The sequence below is a fragment of the Brassica oleracea genome, chromosome C4 (assembly GCF_000695525.1).
Source record: "Brassica oleracea var. oleracea cultivar TO1000 chromosome C4, BOL, whole genome shotgun sequence".
NCBI lineage: Eukaryota > Viridiplantae > Streptophyta > Magnoliopsida > Brassicales > Brassicaceae > Brassica > Brassica oleracea.
Genome location: NC_027751.1, coordinates 527,535 through 543,856, shown reverse-complemented (window position 1 = coordinate 543,856; position 16,322 = coordinate 527,535). Strand labels below are relative to the sequence as shown.

The 16,322-nt window shown below is 37.3% G+C and overlaps 4 protein-coding genes across 8 annotated transcripts; 1 reads left to right on the top strand and 3 right to left on the bottom strand.

Annotated features, from left to right (window-relative positions):
- Positions 1 to 2,074: 2,074 nt before the first annotated feature.
- Positions 2,075 to 3,031, bottom strand: LOC106340373 (pectinesterase/pectinesterase inhibitor-like). The gene has a single exon (XM_013779254.1). The coding sequence runs from the start codon at positions 2,965 to 2,967 to the stop codon at positions 2,317 to 2,319; it is 651 nt and encodes a 216-aa protein (XP_013634708.1). The 5' UTR covers positions 2,968 to 3,031; the 3' UTR covers positions 2,075 to 2,316.
- A 966-nt stretch (positions 3,032 to 3,997) lies between these two features.
- Positions 3,998 to 6,140, bottom strand: LOC106341802 (probable receptor-like protein kinase At2g47060). Its single transcript, XM_013780527.1, has 8 exons — positions 6,012 to 6,140; positions 5,712 to 5,815; positions 5,395 to 5,645; positions 5,184 to 5,310; positions 4,840 to 5,113; positions 4,610 to 4,742; positions 4,435 to 4,521; positions 3,998 to 4,335 (listed from the first exon to the last, which is right to left on the bottom strand). Exons 2-8 carry the CDS (start codon positions 5,797 to 5,799, stop codon positions 4,207 to 4,209), a joined length of 1,089 nt encoding a protein of 362 aa, XP_013635981.1. The 5' UTR covers positions 5,800 to 5,815; positions 6,012 to 6,140; the 3' UTR covers positions 3,998 to 4,206.
- Positions 6,141 to 8,127: 1,987 nt separating this feature from the next.
- On the top strand, positions 8,128 to 12,162 carry LOC106341801 (squamosa promoter-binding-like protein 1). Of its 4 annotated transcripts, none has more exons than XM_013780524.1 (11): positions 8,128 to 8,305; positions 8,433 to 9,076; positions 9,152 to 9,336; positions 9,423 to 9,838; positions 9,916 to 9,990; positions 10,070 to 10,177; positions 10,259 to 10,376; positions 10,460 to 10,604; positions 10,682 to 10,802; positions 10,869 to 11,399; positions 11,477 to 12,162. In XM_013780524.1, the coding sequence occupies exons 2-11, from the start codon at positions 8,544 to 8,546 to the stop codon at positions 11,909 to 11,911; spliced, it is 2,667 nt and encodes an 888-aa protein (XP_013635978.1). In that variant the 5' UTR covers positions 8,128 to 8,305; positions 8,433 to 8,543; the 3' UTR covers positions 11,912 to 12,162. The 4 variants fall into 4 exon arrangements, with proteins under 4 accessions (XP_013635978.1, XP_013635977.1, XP_013635980.1 ...); XM_013780523.1 differs by having other exon boundaries at positions 9,420 to 9,838; XM_013780526.1 differs by having other exon boundaries at positions 8,135 to 8,305; positions 8,591 to 9,076.
- Positions 12,163 to 12,485: 323 nt separating this feature from the next.
- On the bottom strand, positions 12,486 to 14,482 carry LOC106342828 (S-adenosylmethionine synthase 2-like). Of its 2 annotated transcripts, none has more exons than XM_013781866.1 (2): positions 14,197 to 14,482; positions 12,486 to 13,860 (listed from the first exon to the last, which is right to left on the bottom strand). In XM_013781866.1, the coding sequence occupies exon 2, from the start codon at positions 13,855 to 13,857 to the stop codon at positions 12,682 to 12,684; it is 1,176 nt and encodes a 391-aa protein (XP_013637320.1). In that variant the 5' UTR covers positions 13,858 to 13,860; positions 14,197 to 14,482; the 3' UTR covers positions 12,486 to 12,681. The 2 variants fall into 2 exon arrangements, with proteins under 2 accessions (XP_013637320.1, XP_013637321.1); XM_013781867.1 differs by lacking the exon at positions 14,197 to 14,482 and adding an exon at positions 14,054 to 14,165.
- Positions 14,483 to 16,322: the final 1,840 nt, after the last annotated feature.

The following is a 16,322-nucleotide window of genomic DNA, read 5'->3' as shown; positions in this document are numbered from 1 at the left end:
AAGACAAACTATTGTCATACGTAAAATAATCAGAAAATATTGATTTACTTAAGAATGGTTATGTAAATCAAGATGTTGATATATTGATCTCTTATTAGTATAGTGTCTATATATATCTCAAGCTTTTATCGCCGTTACAATTCTTATGGTGTTTTATTAATGGTAGTTAATCTTATGTTAAATTTGTTAGTTAAGTTTCATAGAGTGATAGTTACACACCTACTTAATTTATGTATATACCTAAGCTACTTCACAGTATGTTTAGCCTAAGCCGCATCATATTCTTCACTAAGTGCCTAAAATGCGAAGCCAAGTGAGCAGCACAATAGCATCCACAAGCTGGTTTCAGCTACTCATGGCATCAAGGCAGACTGCTAGTAAGGCTCAATGTCTACGATACACTGTCCACGATTCACTGTCCATGATTCATTTCACTGTCTATGCTTCACTGTAAATGTTTCATTTGACCATGCTAATGTGTTAATGAGAATCACTAAAATGTATCTATGAGAAAGTGTCTATGCATGTTTGGAGCTGTATTGCAGGCTGGGGATAAATTAATCCCGAGATATGCAAAATGTCATAATCTCGAGAAACAAAAGAGAAAACCTGAACAATCACTGTACAATCAACAACTGATGAATTAGTTATATATTCGGTGAAGATTTAGCTCTTTGTCTCGTGGTGATTGGATTTTTCACATCCAATAACTCGCTAACGATTTAAGTATCTTTTGCATATATTTGAAAATGGAGATGATCCAAATTTTCCCAACCCATTGGCGATATCTGAAAATGGAGAAAAAATCCACTTGTACCTGTTGCAAATGATGTTGGAGCTATTACCGCATCCACATATCGAGTTTTAAGACCTCGTAGAAGAATAAATTACAAAGAAACAAAACAAAAATGTTGATAAAAAACTATAAAAAGGCAAAGAAGAAACAATAGACAAACTGAGCATGAAATAAATGTTGAAGGAGAGCTCCATTTCTATCATGGTTCATGTGATCTTAACAATAATGGAGCAGAAGAAGATTTGGATGATCCAGCAGTAGAAGATTACTATATTCCATACCTATGAACTCAACCAACACGCATAGAACATGTAAATATGATTACATTATAATGTTCTTATCATTTCAACGACCAGTCCTTGCATGATTCATTAGATGTGTACTGGCTAACTGGAAGATTACTATATTCCATACCTATGAACTCTATCTTTTTGGTGTTCCGTATGGAATGATCTTGCATTTCTAATTTTCTTGACTTTTGGTTTAGGAGAGTACGTTTATATTGAAGTTATATCTCTTGTTTTTTGGAACTTGGGAAATGTGTGTTTATGTTATCTTGTAGCACCGTAGAATTTATAAAACAGTTTTGTTCTATCTTACTACTTGGTCAATAGGTCATAAAAAGAAAGAGAGAGGCTTGTGGTGGAGCAAGAAGCATTGATGCGGAAACGATGATTCAATTCAGACAAGCTACTTTTGAGTTTGGTGTTTTGATTTATTTTTGTAGTTTGTATTTTCGTTGTCCTTGAGTATTTCTTAGTCTTTTAATAACAAAGGAATACAATGGTGTCTTTGTCTTGGAACAAGTAAAACATGTTGGTATGCTTTAAGGAGAAAGCGGTTTGAGTCTTCACATCAAGCTTCTTTGATTGGAAATTACACATCGAACAAACTAACTTGCCAGCTTAATTAGCTGGTTCTTCTTCTTGAACTGCCAACTCACCAGTTCTTTGCTTCCTTTGCTTTGTAATGTAATTCTACCGTGGCATATCATAATCATGAGCAATATAGCCTCTTGTACCATTTCAATCCCATATTTTTTCAGCTCCAACTAAAACCCTCAGTTCTAAATCAAAGAAGCTTGCGATTTCTAAATGATCACGAATCACATTGATCTTAAGATCAAAGTTTTAGAATATAGAACATGTCAACACAATATATTTAAAATGTACATACATGAAGGTCAAAACGTAAACATATTATATACCAATAATACAATATCAATTCATCAATTAAGTTTATCAATATTAGTCTCTTAACATTTTTACCAAAGAAAAATACATTATCAATTAAGCTTATTATTATTAGATAATCATATTTTCCACATCCTTTCCAACCACGAGGTCCATACATGATTATCTACAAAACATATTAGTTACAAACATACATCAAAAGGAACCTTTCTTTACAAGATTCCTAAAGATATCTAAAAAACCAACCGATGCAAATTATTCATCACCATTGACAATGACATACATTTTGTCTTTTTTTTTTTTTATATAGTTAATTATATAAATAAATCAATAGTAGTAAAAGGACAAAGGTGGTGGGAGCAACGAATCGGTATCTTTCTGGTTAAGTTTGGTCTTAATGTTGAGAGTGTTAAAGACTTTGCCCATTCCAGCGAACACATCCACTGACTCGCCGCTCATTCTTTTCCCAAGCCCTATCCCTCCTTGAACCTCTTTCAACAACGGTTTGTCGTAAATGTCGTCGAGACAACTCGACTGGTAGTTAAAGATCGAGGTCATCTTCTTCTTACACGTGAAGTAGTTATTAGCCATGCTCTTTATGTCTTTTCCCGCGGCTTTCCAGAAATCTGAAAAGTCTTCCAAAGCGCTGTTTAGCTGTTTCTCGCAGCTGGTGATGCAAGCTGTGGCGAATTTGTCTCCTTTGTACTTGGGTTTGATTCCGGAGAGGAACTTCAATCCCTTTTTAACTGAGGTTTCTGCACCAGTGGCTAAGTGACGGACCAGAACGGCTGGATCATTGCTTGGGACGGTTTTCAAGGTTATGCTACAGAGACGTTTGTCTTGGACAACGCTGCATATTCCTGCGACGGCTTTCTCGTGTTCGGGTGTAACGGCGTCACGTTTGGCTGGGACTATGATTGCGGTTGCGGTTAGGGCGATGCATAGAATGAGAAAGGCGAGTTTTATAGGAGTGTTCATTTTTTTTGGTTTTTTTTTTGTTAACTTCAACGTGGATTGGAAAGGATTAGAGTAAGGAAAAAGGAAGGTTACGTGTATATATAGATGTTTATATGGTTTTGCTATATTTAGATTTTTTTTTTACTATTTCTTCAAAGATAAACTGATGGTAATGCGTGAATTGTGGCTTTTTTAATCGGACATGCCATGATCTTGTTGTTAGATTCAGGTTTATTGTGAGTTTCCAACTTAAAACCAATTGGTGATGAGTGGATTGGCCCTAACCCTTTATATAGTAGTAGATTAATTCTTATATTTCCGATGTGGGATGTTTCTCATCAATACCCTCCCTCACGCTCAGACATCTAGGTCTGAAGCGTGGACGATGTGGGCCCAACATCGGTATAGTAGTAGTAGGTGTAGTAAATTAGGTCAAAGGATCTTATCGCTCTGATACCATGTAAAAGATTGATGAGAGTATAGAATTGGAAGAAGTATAATTGACTCTCATCCAGAATAGATTACAATATGCGTATGATGAGATGACTAAACCTAATTCCTACACTAATATGGAATATTACAATATAGATAATGATAAGTTTCCTATTCTAATATATTCATGTTTATCTTGATCTTGGATTTGGGTCGATCTTCTATATCTCCCAATACCCTCCCGCAAGATCATACGTGGTAAGATGCGTGAGGTTGGACAATATCTCAAAGTATGGCAGTAGAAGTAACTCCTGGAAGTAGTTGAGGTAGAGGTAGAAAAATCACTTGTTTTGGGGTCACCAAATACTTAGCTTGAGTAGTAGTTGTAGTAGTTGAAGTACGTATACCTTTCTTGTCCTCAAACAGAAGCCTCCTCCTTATTTTATGAGTCAGTTATAAAATTTGTCTTATAAACATATTTAAGAAATATACATATAGCTAATTAGCTAGTAACAGAGAAGCTGTATACTATAAGTACTATATACACACAAATTTGATAAGTTGATAACAGAAAAATTAACCAGAAGTATCTCTATGATTCTGTTTTTTTTACCACAACTTCAATGAAAATAATAATATTAGGCAGTCAGAAATTGTATGGGAGAGATAGCAGTTTAGTAGAAAAGCAAGAATCCAAATAACGGTGACGGATTTAATTTTGTAACAAAAAAAATAGATTTTCTATGCACACTATAAGTTTTGATTACTGTATATGTGGAAATCAAATATTCAGGAAGACGGCGGAGATATCAAATATTCCGGTGTTGGCTAATGTAATCCATCCCCTGGAGCAGCGGCTCGAGCGTTCAACAAAGGTTGTAGAGCTTTCACAACAATACTCATATTCGGCCTAAAATCTGCTTCATACTGCACGCACAACGCTGCAACCGCCGCTAACTGCGTTTCATCAACCAACATCACATATGAGATAAGCAGAGAGAATCACCTGAGCGTTTACGTTTTCAAAAGTCCAAAGACATATAATGTTTTAAATACCTTGGCAACAGCTTTTGGAGGGTAATCGCCACCAAGTCTTGCATCAACGCACTGTTTGACCTTGTCTTCACTCAGTTTAGGTGTAGCCTGAAGCATAGGTAACCGTTAATATGGATTTTTATAAGACTGAGATAAATGAAGACAGAAGATGTTAAAAACTGAGAGGAATCAGTACCCATGTGACTAGACTTTGCTGGCCTCTGGGTAATCTATGATCAACAGGTTTTCGACCTGTAAGGAGCTCCAGTAAGACAACCCCGAAGCTGTACACATCACTCTTGGCATTTAACTGACCGGTCATCGCATATCTGTCAAGATAAAAAAATAACAAGAGCATTTGAGACTTGAGAGGAGCTCACACTATTACATTTTTTGTTCACAAGAAGAAGCTATGTGTCAACTTACTCAGGGGCATGGTAACCGAAAGTTCCAAGAACACGGGTCGAATGAAGGCGAGCTGCCATATCAGGAGCTTGATTAGAGAGATCAAAGTCAGCAATCTTGGCAACATCATCTTCAAAGAGTAGGACATTGCTTGATTTGATATCACGGTGAATGATGTGAGGGTTTGCCTTCTCATGCAAATACTCAAGCCCTCTCGCAGCTCCAACCGCAATTTTCACTCGTTGGTACCACGACAAGACAGGTCCTGGCTGAGCTCCTTTCACTCCTTTTCTCCCTGTGGAATAATAAAGACAGATGTTAAAGTAAAGTAATGCCCACAAAAATAGATATATTTAAAACTGTACCATGAAGAATGTCATGAAGAGATCCATTCTTGGCAAACTCATAGGCAAGTATCCTCGAGTTCCCGTCAACACAGTAGCCAAGCAGTTGAACAAAGTTGTCATGCTTCAGCCTCGACACCATGGAAACCTGAGCAAGCAGCGACAGTTCCCAAGTTTAGCTAATATAGGAAACATTAATACTAGTAACTCTATTTATAGAAAGGAAGCAAACCTGGGCAAGGAACTCATTGTCAGGCTGCTTGTTAGAATCAAGCTTTTTAATAGCTGCAGGCTGCTGGTTAGTTAGCATCCCGTAATAAACTCTTCCGTAGGAGCCTTCACCGATGAGAGAACTCGATCCAAAATCCTCGGTAGCTTCCTTGAGTTCGTTAACAGGGATAGTAGGTACTTCAATAGGCTGCACCTTCACAGCTGGAGCGCCCTTTTGTGCAGCTTCAGAGGCATTGTGCCTCCCATCATTCCCTACACCAAATAATCAAACAATAAGTAAAACAAAAACTTGCTTTATTCAAAAAAAAAAAAAATTACCTCCAAAGTGTTTAGCTGTATTGTGGCCACCGTGATCAGCAGCACCTTTGTGCATATCATCTTCCTCGCAACACCCGAAGCAGCTCATTTTTATTTTATTCTATCTGCAAATAGATAATATAATCTACATTAACCAGATCAAACGAGAGATCTGAATCTGATAATGAAATTCAACTATCTAGGAAGCGTAACGGAACCAAATGAACTCGAAACGTTACTATAAATAGCGAGAAATAATCGATTACAGGTTCGAATCGAGGATCAGAGCAACAAAGAGCGAAATCTAGATGAACTTTGTACCTCGAGAGGATGCGTAGTAGGTAAGTGAGAGCGAGTTTCTTCTTTTGGAGATCTGAGTTTTCGATAACAGTGGCGATCTTTTGAAAATTATAGGACTTGAAGATTAAATTACATAACGCGCAAACCTTTTTTTTTGTATTTTTGTATTTTAAATAATAGTTTTTTCTACTAGTGTATTAATTTAATTACCTTGACTGGATTTCAACGCTGTCACTTGACAGCGGTGTCGCCGTTGGATTAGTTTGACGAAACTCAAGAGCCAACGGACCAGATTGCCACCTCATTTTTAATTTGGATTATTTATTTATCGAATTAAATTGAAAAATGACCGGAATTATCGTTACATATCAACGGCGTGACTTCCGCCGCCGGCCGTCATTCAACGACCATGTTTTTTTTGTGTGGCCGTTGGTATGTTGGGATTATTTTCCTTTTGTTTTCTGTATTATGTAGAATTATTCAATATAAATGCCAATTTTGATTTCATTACAATAATATTTATGTTTTCCGACCAAATCTACTGGTTTCCTCTAAACCATGTTGTATTCTTAAGATATTTTATTATTTTCTTTAACGTTAACAAAATGCATTGATATTGATAGAGATGAGTCGCTTATCTTCATTGCAACTATACAATATTTATTAAAAACCGCAAATTCTATATAGTTTCCTTTATAGTGCCTTCTTTTAGATACTCGTTCCTAAGACCATTTTAGTTATAAAACTACGTATGCATATATACAGCCTTAACTAGTTAGCTTTCCTATGTTACGTATCATGTTTCCGCGTTATCTTTTTATAATGCGTTTCTTTCCACAAGAAACAGCCAACAAAACTTTATAAATAAATGTATAAATGTGGGTTGGTGAGTTGTGGGTCGTATCTAGATGAAGTCGTTATCTTTGCATGTGAACAAAATATGGGCATGTTCGAGATGAATCATCATGGTTTTCTTTTGGTGTGACCACCATCTCCATTATTTTAACACAATTTAATTAATCTTCCACCTTCTCTAACCATATAATGATCATATTAGCCGTTTCAAGTTTTTCTTTGCTTTTTAGGTTTATGGGAATTATTTGCCGAAACCTGGCCGCTGCGGTTGGTAGTGCTTTTCTCAAATCATAATAACATAATGCATTTATTCGGCTCCTAACTCAATTTACTTATTCTTTAACAAAAAAAAAAAAAACTCAATTTACTTCTTTTTGTTTTTGAAAATGAATCGAGTTAGAAAGGAATCTCACATACAATCAATAACTATCAGCATCACAGCATTAGGTTATAATAAGTGAGGAACATCATACTTTAGGACTATGAAATTACATAATAATTACGGAATGAGATCCTTTGGAGATTCTAAAGCTTATCATGACGAGGAACATGGAAGAATATATCATCCGACGCAGCGCATTGGATTCTCCCTTATATTTCTCATGTGACTGGTCTCTTTTTGTACTCTCACTAACAAAAATTCGATTATTTTTTTTCCAATATTCTACCTTAATTAAATGATTAGATGTATCACAAGAATGAAAACAAAACACAAAACGAGATTAACAACAAAACAAAATCTATAATATAAATATTTAATTTAGGTGGGTTAGTAGTAAGTGGGCCAGTAAAGCCCAGACCACTTTGACCACATCGAGACAGAAAGTTGGCCCAGTCGGGTTCCTCAAGTCAAAGTCAAACCGCGTTCACTCAGTTACTAGTAGACACACCGACACTTTCTTTATCGATCAGCGATTACTACGGTTCTTCACTACTAAACACTCGATTTTTTACCTCTCAACGAACTCACAACTAACTAAAAGTCTAAAAAACGCATTAACGTGCACCGCTCCACAGACAATAGCACCTCTAAGTGCACGAAACCGCCCCATGCTCCGCGAAGCAGTCGATTATTAACCTCCATTAGTACACTACTCCACATGGGAGAAGACAATAAAAAAGGTAGACAAAAGTCACAAAAGAATTAATTTTATGTCTTTTTATCTTATATAGATTTTTAATATAAATATTATCAGTGTAGAAGTGGTCCACCACTATTTTGTTTTGCCTAAAAAAAAATTAAAATTAAAATTATATATTTTTGATATGTACTAATTTTGGTTTTCTCTCTCTCACTCTTTCTCTCCCCCAAACCTTTTGTACTACCCCAATTAACCATTACCATACACATACTCTCATCTCCATCACGCCACAAACGCATCTTCATCGCCTCTCCATCACCAGTGGCTCCTCTCGAAGGTCTCTCCAGCTGTTACTTTGATTGTTTAGTATTGAGACAGGTCAGTTTTCTCTTCTTGTTGTTGTCTTGTTTGAAAGTGTTTTATACGTTGAAAGGTCTTTTGATTTATCTGTGTATTGAGAAGTGTGTGTGGGGCTAATTGGAACCATGGATCTGTTCATTTGTAGATCTCTTGGGAAGAATCTTGATTGATTGATAAGAAGAAGCCTTAAAGTTCTGTTTTTTTTATCTTTTCCCTCTGATCTGCAAAGATCAATTTGGGATCGAAGTTGTTTGTGATGGAAGCTAGAATTGAAGGTGAGGGTCAACATTTCTATGGATACAGAGCCATGGATGTTGGCAAAAGGAGCGTGGAGTGGGATCTGAATGATTGGAAGTGGGATGGTGATCTCTTCATAGCAACACCGTTGAATCCTGGTGTTAGCCAAACCATGGGGCGTCAGTTTTTCCCACTAGGGAACTCGTCAAATACCTCTTCTTCTTGCTCTGATGAAGGGAATGATAATACAAGAGAAGTTGAGAAGAGAAGAAGAGCTGCTGCTACAGGGGAAGATGGTGGTGGTGGTGGGCTTAGTTTGAAGCTGGGAGAGAATGGTTATGATCTTAATGGTGAAAGAGAAGGGAAGAAGACGAAACTCGGAGGAGGAAGTGGGACAAATCATCGCTCGGTTTGTCAGGTGGAGAGCTGTGAAGCTGATCTTAGCAAAGTTAAGGACTATCATAGACGCCATAAGGTGTGTGAGATGCATTCTAAGGCTACTAGTGCACTCGTCGGTGGAATCATGCAGCGGTTTTGTCAGCAATGTAGTAGGTATGCCTGATGATGAATGAAGTTAATATTAAAAAAAAAAAAAAGGAATTAACTTTTGATTGTTCTGTGTTCCAGGTTCCATGTTCTTGAGGAGTTTGATGAAGGAAAGAGGAGCTGCCGTAGACGTTTGGCTGGACATAACAAACGTAGGAGGAAGACAAATCCTGAACCTGCCGCCAATGGGAATCCCCTGAGTGATGATAATCAATCAAGCAATTATCTGTTGATTTGTCTCTTGAAGATACTCTCCAATATGCACTGTATGTTACTTACTTAAACCTCTCTCATCAGACATTCTAGTTTTATTTAGTGTTATTTAACTTTGTGTTGTGTTCTGTTGTTGCAGCCAATGGATCATCAGGTGATCAAGATTTGATGCCTCATCTTCTCAAGAGCCTTGTCAGCCATGCTGGTGAACAGCTAGGGAAGAACTTGGTCGAACTTCTTCTACAAGGAGGATCGGGTTTGCTTGCAGCTCCTCAAGAGGATTCGAAGCAAGCTCCTGAGCTTCCTCGGCAGGAACTGTATGCCAGTGGGAACAGATCAGAGAAACTACAAACCAAAGTAAATGATTTTGATCTGAATGACATCTACATAGACTCTGATGATGGCGGCACAGATCTCGAAAGATCTTCTCCTCCTACCACTACTACGAATCCAGCAACAAGCTCTCCTGATTATCCTTCCTGGATACATCAGACTAGTAGGAACTCAGATTCAGCATCTGACCAGTCACCATCAAGCTCCAGCGAAGATGCTCAGGTATATATGAATGAATCTCTTACCTCATCCATTCCATTTGCTCTATAGCTGATAATAACCTCCTTCATCTTCTTCAGATGCGCACAGGGAGGATTGTGTTCAAACTATTTGGGAAAGAGCCAAATGACTTTCCTCCTGTCTTGCGTGGACAGGTACCATTTTCTCAACTTGAAACTTTGTTTTTTATACTGATGTGTTAATATTAATCTTCTCTTCTCTTTGATAATTCAGATTCTTGACTGGCTATCTCATACTCCAACTGACATTGAGAGCTACATTAGACCTGGTTGCATCGTATTGACCATTTATCTTCGTCAAGCTGAAACTGCTTGGGAAGAAGTAAGCTTACTTTGACATTTCTTCTTTTTATCTTGATTAAAATTTCCAAACTTATCAACTTTGTTTTTTTTTGCTTTGCAGCTTTCTGATGACATGGGCTTTAGCTTGAGCAAGCTTCTAGATCTCTCAGATGATCCTCTATGGACAAGTGGATGGATTTATGTTAGGATGCAAAACCAATACGCATTTGTATTCGACGGTTAGTTAGTTTCGAGATTACTTTCATCAGTTGAATATAATATTTGCAAGTAATTTTAATTGTGAATTTTGGGGGGTTTACAGGTCAGGTTGTTGTTGACTCTTCTTTACCGCTAAGAAGTCATGATTACAGCCACATTATTAGTGTTAGACCGCTCGCTGTAGCTGCTGCAACAGGAAAGGCTCAGTTCACAGTAAAAGGCATCAATCTCCGTCGACCTGGCACAAGGTTCTATGTCCCTTTGAAGTCTTTCCCCTTCCTTATCTTCTTCTTCTTCCTTTTGATATCTAACAGTCTTTGTTCAGGTTACTTTGTGCTGTAGAAGGAAAATACTTGATTCAGGAGAATGATGATCTCAAGGAGAGTAATGAGTGTGTCAGTTTCTCTTGTGATTTGCCTATTACAAGCGGTCGAGGATTCATGGAGGTGAGAGAGGTTTTTATTTAATGGCCTCTGTCACTTGTTTATTCATATGACTCAAACTATTTTCAGATTGAAGACCAAGGAGGACTCAGCAGCAGTTTCTTCCCTTTCATAGTGGTTGAAGAAGATGACGTTTGTTCTGAGATCCGTATACTCGAAACCACATTAGAGTTCACTGATACTGATTCCGCTAAGCTAGCTATGGAGTTCATTCATGAACTCGGTTGGCTTCTTCGCAGAAGTAAGCTCGGTGTGTTCTCATTAGCACGTTTCAAGTGGCTCATCGAGTTCTCAATGGACCGAGAGTGGTGCGCTGTGATCAGAAAGCTACTGAACATGCTCTTTGAAGGAGCTGTTGGTGACACTTCCTCTGATGCCGCCGCGCTATCAGAACTGTGCCTTCTTCACAGAGCCGTCAGGAAAAACTCTAAGCCTATGGTGGAAATGCTCTTGAGATACGTCGTTCCTAACCAGCAAAGAATACACAGCTTGTTTAGACCTGACTCTGCTGGTCCAGCAGGTTTAACACCTCTTCACATTGCAGCTGGTAAAGATGGTTCAGAAGATGTGTTGGACGCTCTAACAGAAGATCCCTCAATGGTGATTTGATCTCTTTCACTTTGAATTTGATTCTCAGAACGAAAAAAAAAACTTATCTTATTTTGTATTTGGTTCAGGTGGGGATTGAAGCATGGAGAACATCTAGAGACACCACAGGCTTTACACCGGAAGACTACGCGCGCTTACGCGGTCACTTCTCATACATCCACTTGATCCAACGCAAGATCAATAAAAAGTCAGCAACTGAAGATCATGTTGTGGTCAATATCCCTGCGTCCTCTATCTCAGACCGAGAGCAGAAAGAAACAAAATCAGGTTCTTCAGCGTTGGAGATCACACATGGAAACCACAAGCTTCAGTGCAAGCTCTGTGACCATAAGCTGGTGTATGGGACAGCACGCCGGTCTGTAGCATACAGACCAGCTATGCTGTCAATGGTGGCGATTGCTGCGGTTTGCGTCTGTGTGGCACTTCTATTCAAGAGTTGCCCAGAAGTGCTTTATGTGTTTCAACCGTTCAGGTGGGAGTTGTTGGACTATGGAACAAGATGAGTGTGTAAGTCTATGTTGAAAAATCTTCTAAGTTATAAATAAAATAAATGTTACTTTATATAAATGTGTGATTTCTATATTGTAATATATAAAGATATAGAGACATGTGTTTAGAAGGTTGTTGTGTGTAAAAGCTCTCTTTTCTCTCTGGAACCTGAGGATTCTCTTTCTGTAACTCTGATTAGTATTTTTTCTTTTGTTGACATGATTATATTTTTGTAATTTTAACAATGGAGATGATGTTTGTACTATAGTTAATTTTCTTCTGTTGCTTCCCCTGATTCCCTTGATCAGTGTTCTAAAAATCAAATCTATAGGATTTTTCAGAACAACTTTTTTAATAAATGGGTGCAAGTTTTATAAAAATCGGTCTAAGCGACTACCTAAACAATAATCCTTTAAAAAGGATCGATACCGATTTTTTGAACATTGGTAGAAACAATAATCCTTTTAATAGTATTGATGGTACAAGTAAAACTGTATATCCATTTTCTTCAGTGAACTTATGGTTTTGGTCTTGAATACTGGAGACTTGCACTTGAAAGCTGAGTGTCTTCTTAAGTAAAAGTCTTGCTCTGCCACAACACTAATCTCCAATAAAACCATCAAGGAGTACGTAACATCATACCAAAGTACCAAACCAAAGAGCACAAAACATCACACTTGTAAAATAAATAAAAAAACAAACAAGACAGACTGAAAGCCACAAAAGAGATTTAAAAGAGTTTCAAACAAACATAAACGTAGTTAAAACAATAAGCTGACTCTTCTTAAGCCTTCTCTGCCTTGAGAGGCTTAACAACCTCCCAGGTAAAGTCAGGATCCTCCCTACCAAAGTGTCCATACGCAGCAGTCTTCAAGAACCTCCCATTCCCACCTCTCGTGAGGTCAAGGTTAATAGTCATCATCCCCGGCCTAAAATCAAAGTTCTCCTTCACAATCTTGAGAATCTCCTTGTCTGGAATCTTCCCTGTTCCATAAGTATCAACAAAAACAGACAACGGCTCGGGGACACCAATGGCGTAAGAGACCTGAACAAGAGCCCTGCGTGCTAGATCACTAGCCACAACGCTCTTAGCCGCTTGTCTAGCTATGTACGCCCCGCTTCTATCCACTTTAGATGGGTCTTTGCCCGAGAATGCACCACCACCGTGAGCTCCCCAGCCACCGTACGTGTCGATGATGATCTTGCGTCCGGTTAGACCAGCGTCACCGTGTGGACCACCGATGACAAATCTCCCTGATGGGTTTAGGTGGAAGATGGTTTTCTCGTCTAGGTACTTGGCGGGGATCACCGGCTTGATCACGTGCTCTTTGAGGTCACGTGCGATCTCATCGTTGGTTACAGTCTCATCGTGTTGAGTTGAGATAAGAACGGTGTGCACACGGACAGGGACCATAGCACCGTTCTCGTTGTAGTACTCAACGGTGACTTGAGTCTTCCCGTCAGGTCTAACCCATGGGCAAGTCCCGTTCTTCCTAACCTCAGTGAGACGCGCACCGAGCTTCGTGGCCAAGACATGGCTCAACGGCATAAGCTCAGGAGTCTCGTCCGTTGCGTACCCAAACATGTGACCTTGGTCACCAGCTCCGATCTCCTCAGGGCGTTTTGTGAAATGACCGTGAACTCCTTGAGCTATGTCGGGGCTCTGCTCCTCGATGTTGACCAAGACTTTGCAGGTGTCAGCGTCTAGGCCGACGTCCGCTGAGACGAAGCCGATGGCGCGACATGTGTCACGGACGATTTTCTCGTAGTCAACTTTGGCCTTGGTGGTGATTTCGCCAAAGACCATGACCATGTTGGTCTTGGTGCAAGTCTCGCATGCGACTTTACTTTCAGGGTCTTGCTCGAGGCAAGCGTCTAGGACTGCGTCGGAGACTTGGTCGCAGAGTTTGTCTGGGTGTCCCTCGTTCACTGACTCTGATGTAAACAGAAACGACTCCATAGCCTAAATACAGTAAGACAAAGATTAGTGACTTGGAAGACTAGTTATTAATAGTAGAAAAATAAATCCTGATACAGATTATTATTATTAAGTGTAACGGTTAAAATCAAGATCAGTAAACTGGAAACAGAGACTAAAGTCTATATTGATCAATGAACACACAATCATTATTAAGTGATTAGTAGAAAGGTCAAACCGAAGAGTAATATTTTCCCTATCCAAAGCAAACAAAACAGCAAATGATTGGCACAGATCTGTGAAGACAGGAGAATCAAACCCTTGTTTATAACAAGAAAAGAGTCAGAGAATAGGTAGAGAGTTTGTCTATTAAAGAGAAACCTGTGTAGAGAGAGAGAGGAAGAGCAAATCTAAGCAGAGAAGCAGCCGACACCGACCAAAGCCACTGGACACAAGTACACAACCCTTCACGCCGCTGCACGTTCTTTTTATACACACTTCATTCTTTTTAACTTTCAGTAACTGGTTACTGGGTCAATCGGTCGGATATTTTCTTGTGGAAATTGCATTTATTCATTTCCTATTAAGAAAACATACAAATAATGATATTAATGGTAAGTTGGATTCTCTTACAGATAATATATACTACTGTTTATTTACTATTTTCTGTTTACTTTTGTAGTAAATAAAAGGTATTCCAATAATTGTATTTACTAATTTAATTTTTGAAACCAATAAAATATAAGTAATTTAAGGCATGTTTTAATTTTAGAATTTTACAAAACTATATATGTACATAGAACTCTATCAGCTACATTTTACTCTGAACATGTAATTCTTCCTAAAGTTATATAAATACTAGACACACTAATTATTTTTGTGAGGATAAGTAACACGTTCTTTTTAATCACAGTTGTTTGATGCATTAGCTCAACGGTTGAGATTTGTGGTAGTTGGTGATAGAGAATGACATTTACCAGTTTCTATCCTGTTTTTTTGTTTGCATTATAAACTACCAGTCAGCCACCAACCCCAGCCGGTTGAATCAGCTTGACGTCGTGGAATGAATCCACATGATGCACGAGACAGCACGTCACCTGTAAAACCCAAATATCTTCTTTTTGCCTCAACGTTAGTGTAAAGTAACTACCAGACACCAACCGAACCGTATCCTAAACCGAAGATAATGTATACAAACCGATGTGAAGTGTTGTTCTCGTGGTGCATACCGGTTGGTGTGATTAGTGGTTTTATTGCATAGTTGCATTCTTAACACACATGATGATAGTCAACGAGGTTTGACATGTATGTTGTGTCCGTTTCTCTAGAGAATATATATTTTATAGTGTTTAATCCACTGATTTAAATAGTATATAAAATTTATTAAATTAAATTTTTTAAAAACTATAGTGATATCTATATATCATGAAAGAGAGTTTAGCATACATTAATACAAATTTATAATATGGTTAGAAATTTTTAAACAACATTAAAGAGTGTAAACTTCATTATATAGAGCATTTATCGAAAAACTCAATTTTGTAGGGGGTTAAACCTTCAGATTTTGAAAAAAATTCAAAAAATTTGACAATTTTTTTATTGCATAGTTGCATCCTTAACAGACATATGATGGTCAAAGAGGTTTAAAATGGATGTTGTGTTCGTTTCTCTAGAGAATATATATTTTATAGAGTTTAGTCCACTGATTTAAGTAGTATATAAAATTTATTAAATTAATTTTTTAAAAACTATAGTGATGTCTATGTACTATGAAAGAGAGTTTAGCATACATTAATAAAAATATATAAATGTGGTTAAAAAATTTTAAACAACATTAAAGGGTGTAAACTTCATTGTATAGAGAATTTACCGAAAAAATCCATTTTGTAGGGGTAAACCTTCAGATTTTGAAAAAAAATCAAAAAATTTGACAATTTTTTTTTATTGCATAGTTGCATCCTTAACAAACATATGATGATGGTCAAAGAGGTTTGAAATGTATGTTGTGTCCATTTCTCTAGAAAAATATATATTTTATAGTGTTTAATCCACCGATTTAAGTAGTATATAAAATTTATTAAATTAAAATTTTAAAAACTATAGTGATGTTTATGTACCATGAAAGAGAGTTTAGCATATATTAATACAAATTATAATGTGGTTAGAAATTTTTAAACAACATTAAAGAGTGTAAACTTCATTATATAGAACATTTATCGAAAACCTCAATTTTGTGGGGGTTAACCTTCATATTTTAAAAAAAATTCAAAAAATTCAAAAATCCTTTTTTATTGCATAGTTGCATCCTTAACATACATATGATGATGGTCAAAGAGTTTTGAAATGTATGTTGTGTCCGTTTCTCTAGAGAATATATATTTTATAGTGTTTAGTCCACTATTTAAGTAGTATATAAAATTTATTAAATTAATTTTTTAAAAACTATAGTGATGTCTATGTACCATGAAAGAGAGTTTAGCATTAATGTATAATCTGGTTAGAAATTT

Excerpts from the sequence above, each read along its gene's own strand:
- LOC106340373 (XM_013779254.1), bottom strand. The coding sequence starts at position 2,967 with ATGAACACTCCTATAAAACTCGCCTTTCTCATTCTATGCATCGCCCTA.
- LOC106341801 (XM_013780523.1), top strand. The coding sequence starts at position 8,544 with ATGGAAGCTAGAATTGAAGGTGAGGGTCAACATTTCTATGGATACAGA. Across the intron at positions 10,377-10,459 it reads ATACGCATTTGTATTCGACG|GTCAGGTTGTTGTTGACTCT; the intron begins GTTAGTTAGTTT and ends GGGGGTTTACAG. Across the intron at positions 10,605-10,681 it reads CTCCGTCGACCTGGCACAAG|GTTACTTTGTGCTGTAGAAG; the intron begins GTTCTATGTCCC and ends GTCTTTGTTCAG.
- LOC106341802 (XM_013780527.1), bottom strand. The coding sequence starts at position 5,799 with ATGAGCTGCTTCGGGTGTTGCGAGGAAGATGATATGCACAAAGGTGCT. Across the intron at positions 4,522-4,609 it reads AGCAAAGTCTAGTCACATGG|GCTACACCTAAACTGAGTGA; the intron begins GTACTGATTCCT and ends CCTATGCTTCAG. Across the intron at positions 4,336-4,434 it reads CTCCAAAAGCTGTTGCCAAG|TTAGCGGCGGTTGCAGCGTT; the intron begins GTATTTAAAACA and ends GATGAAACGCAG.
- LOC106342828 (XM_013781866.1), bottom strand. The coding sequence starts at position 13,857 with ATGGAGTCGTTTCTGTTTACATCAGAGTCAGTGAACGAGGGACACCCA.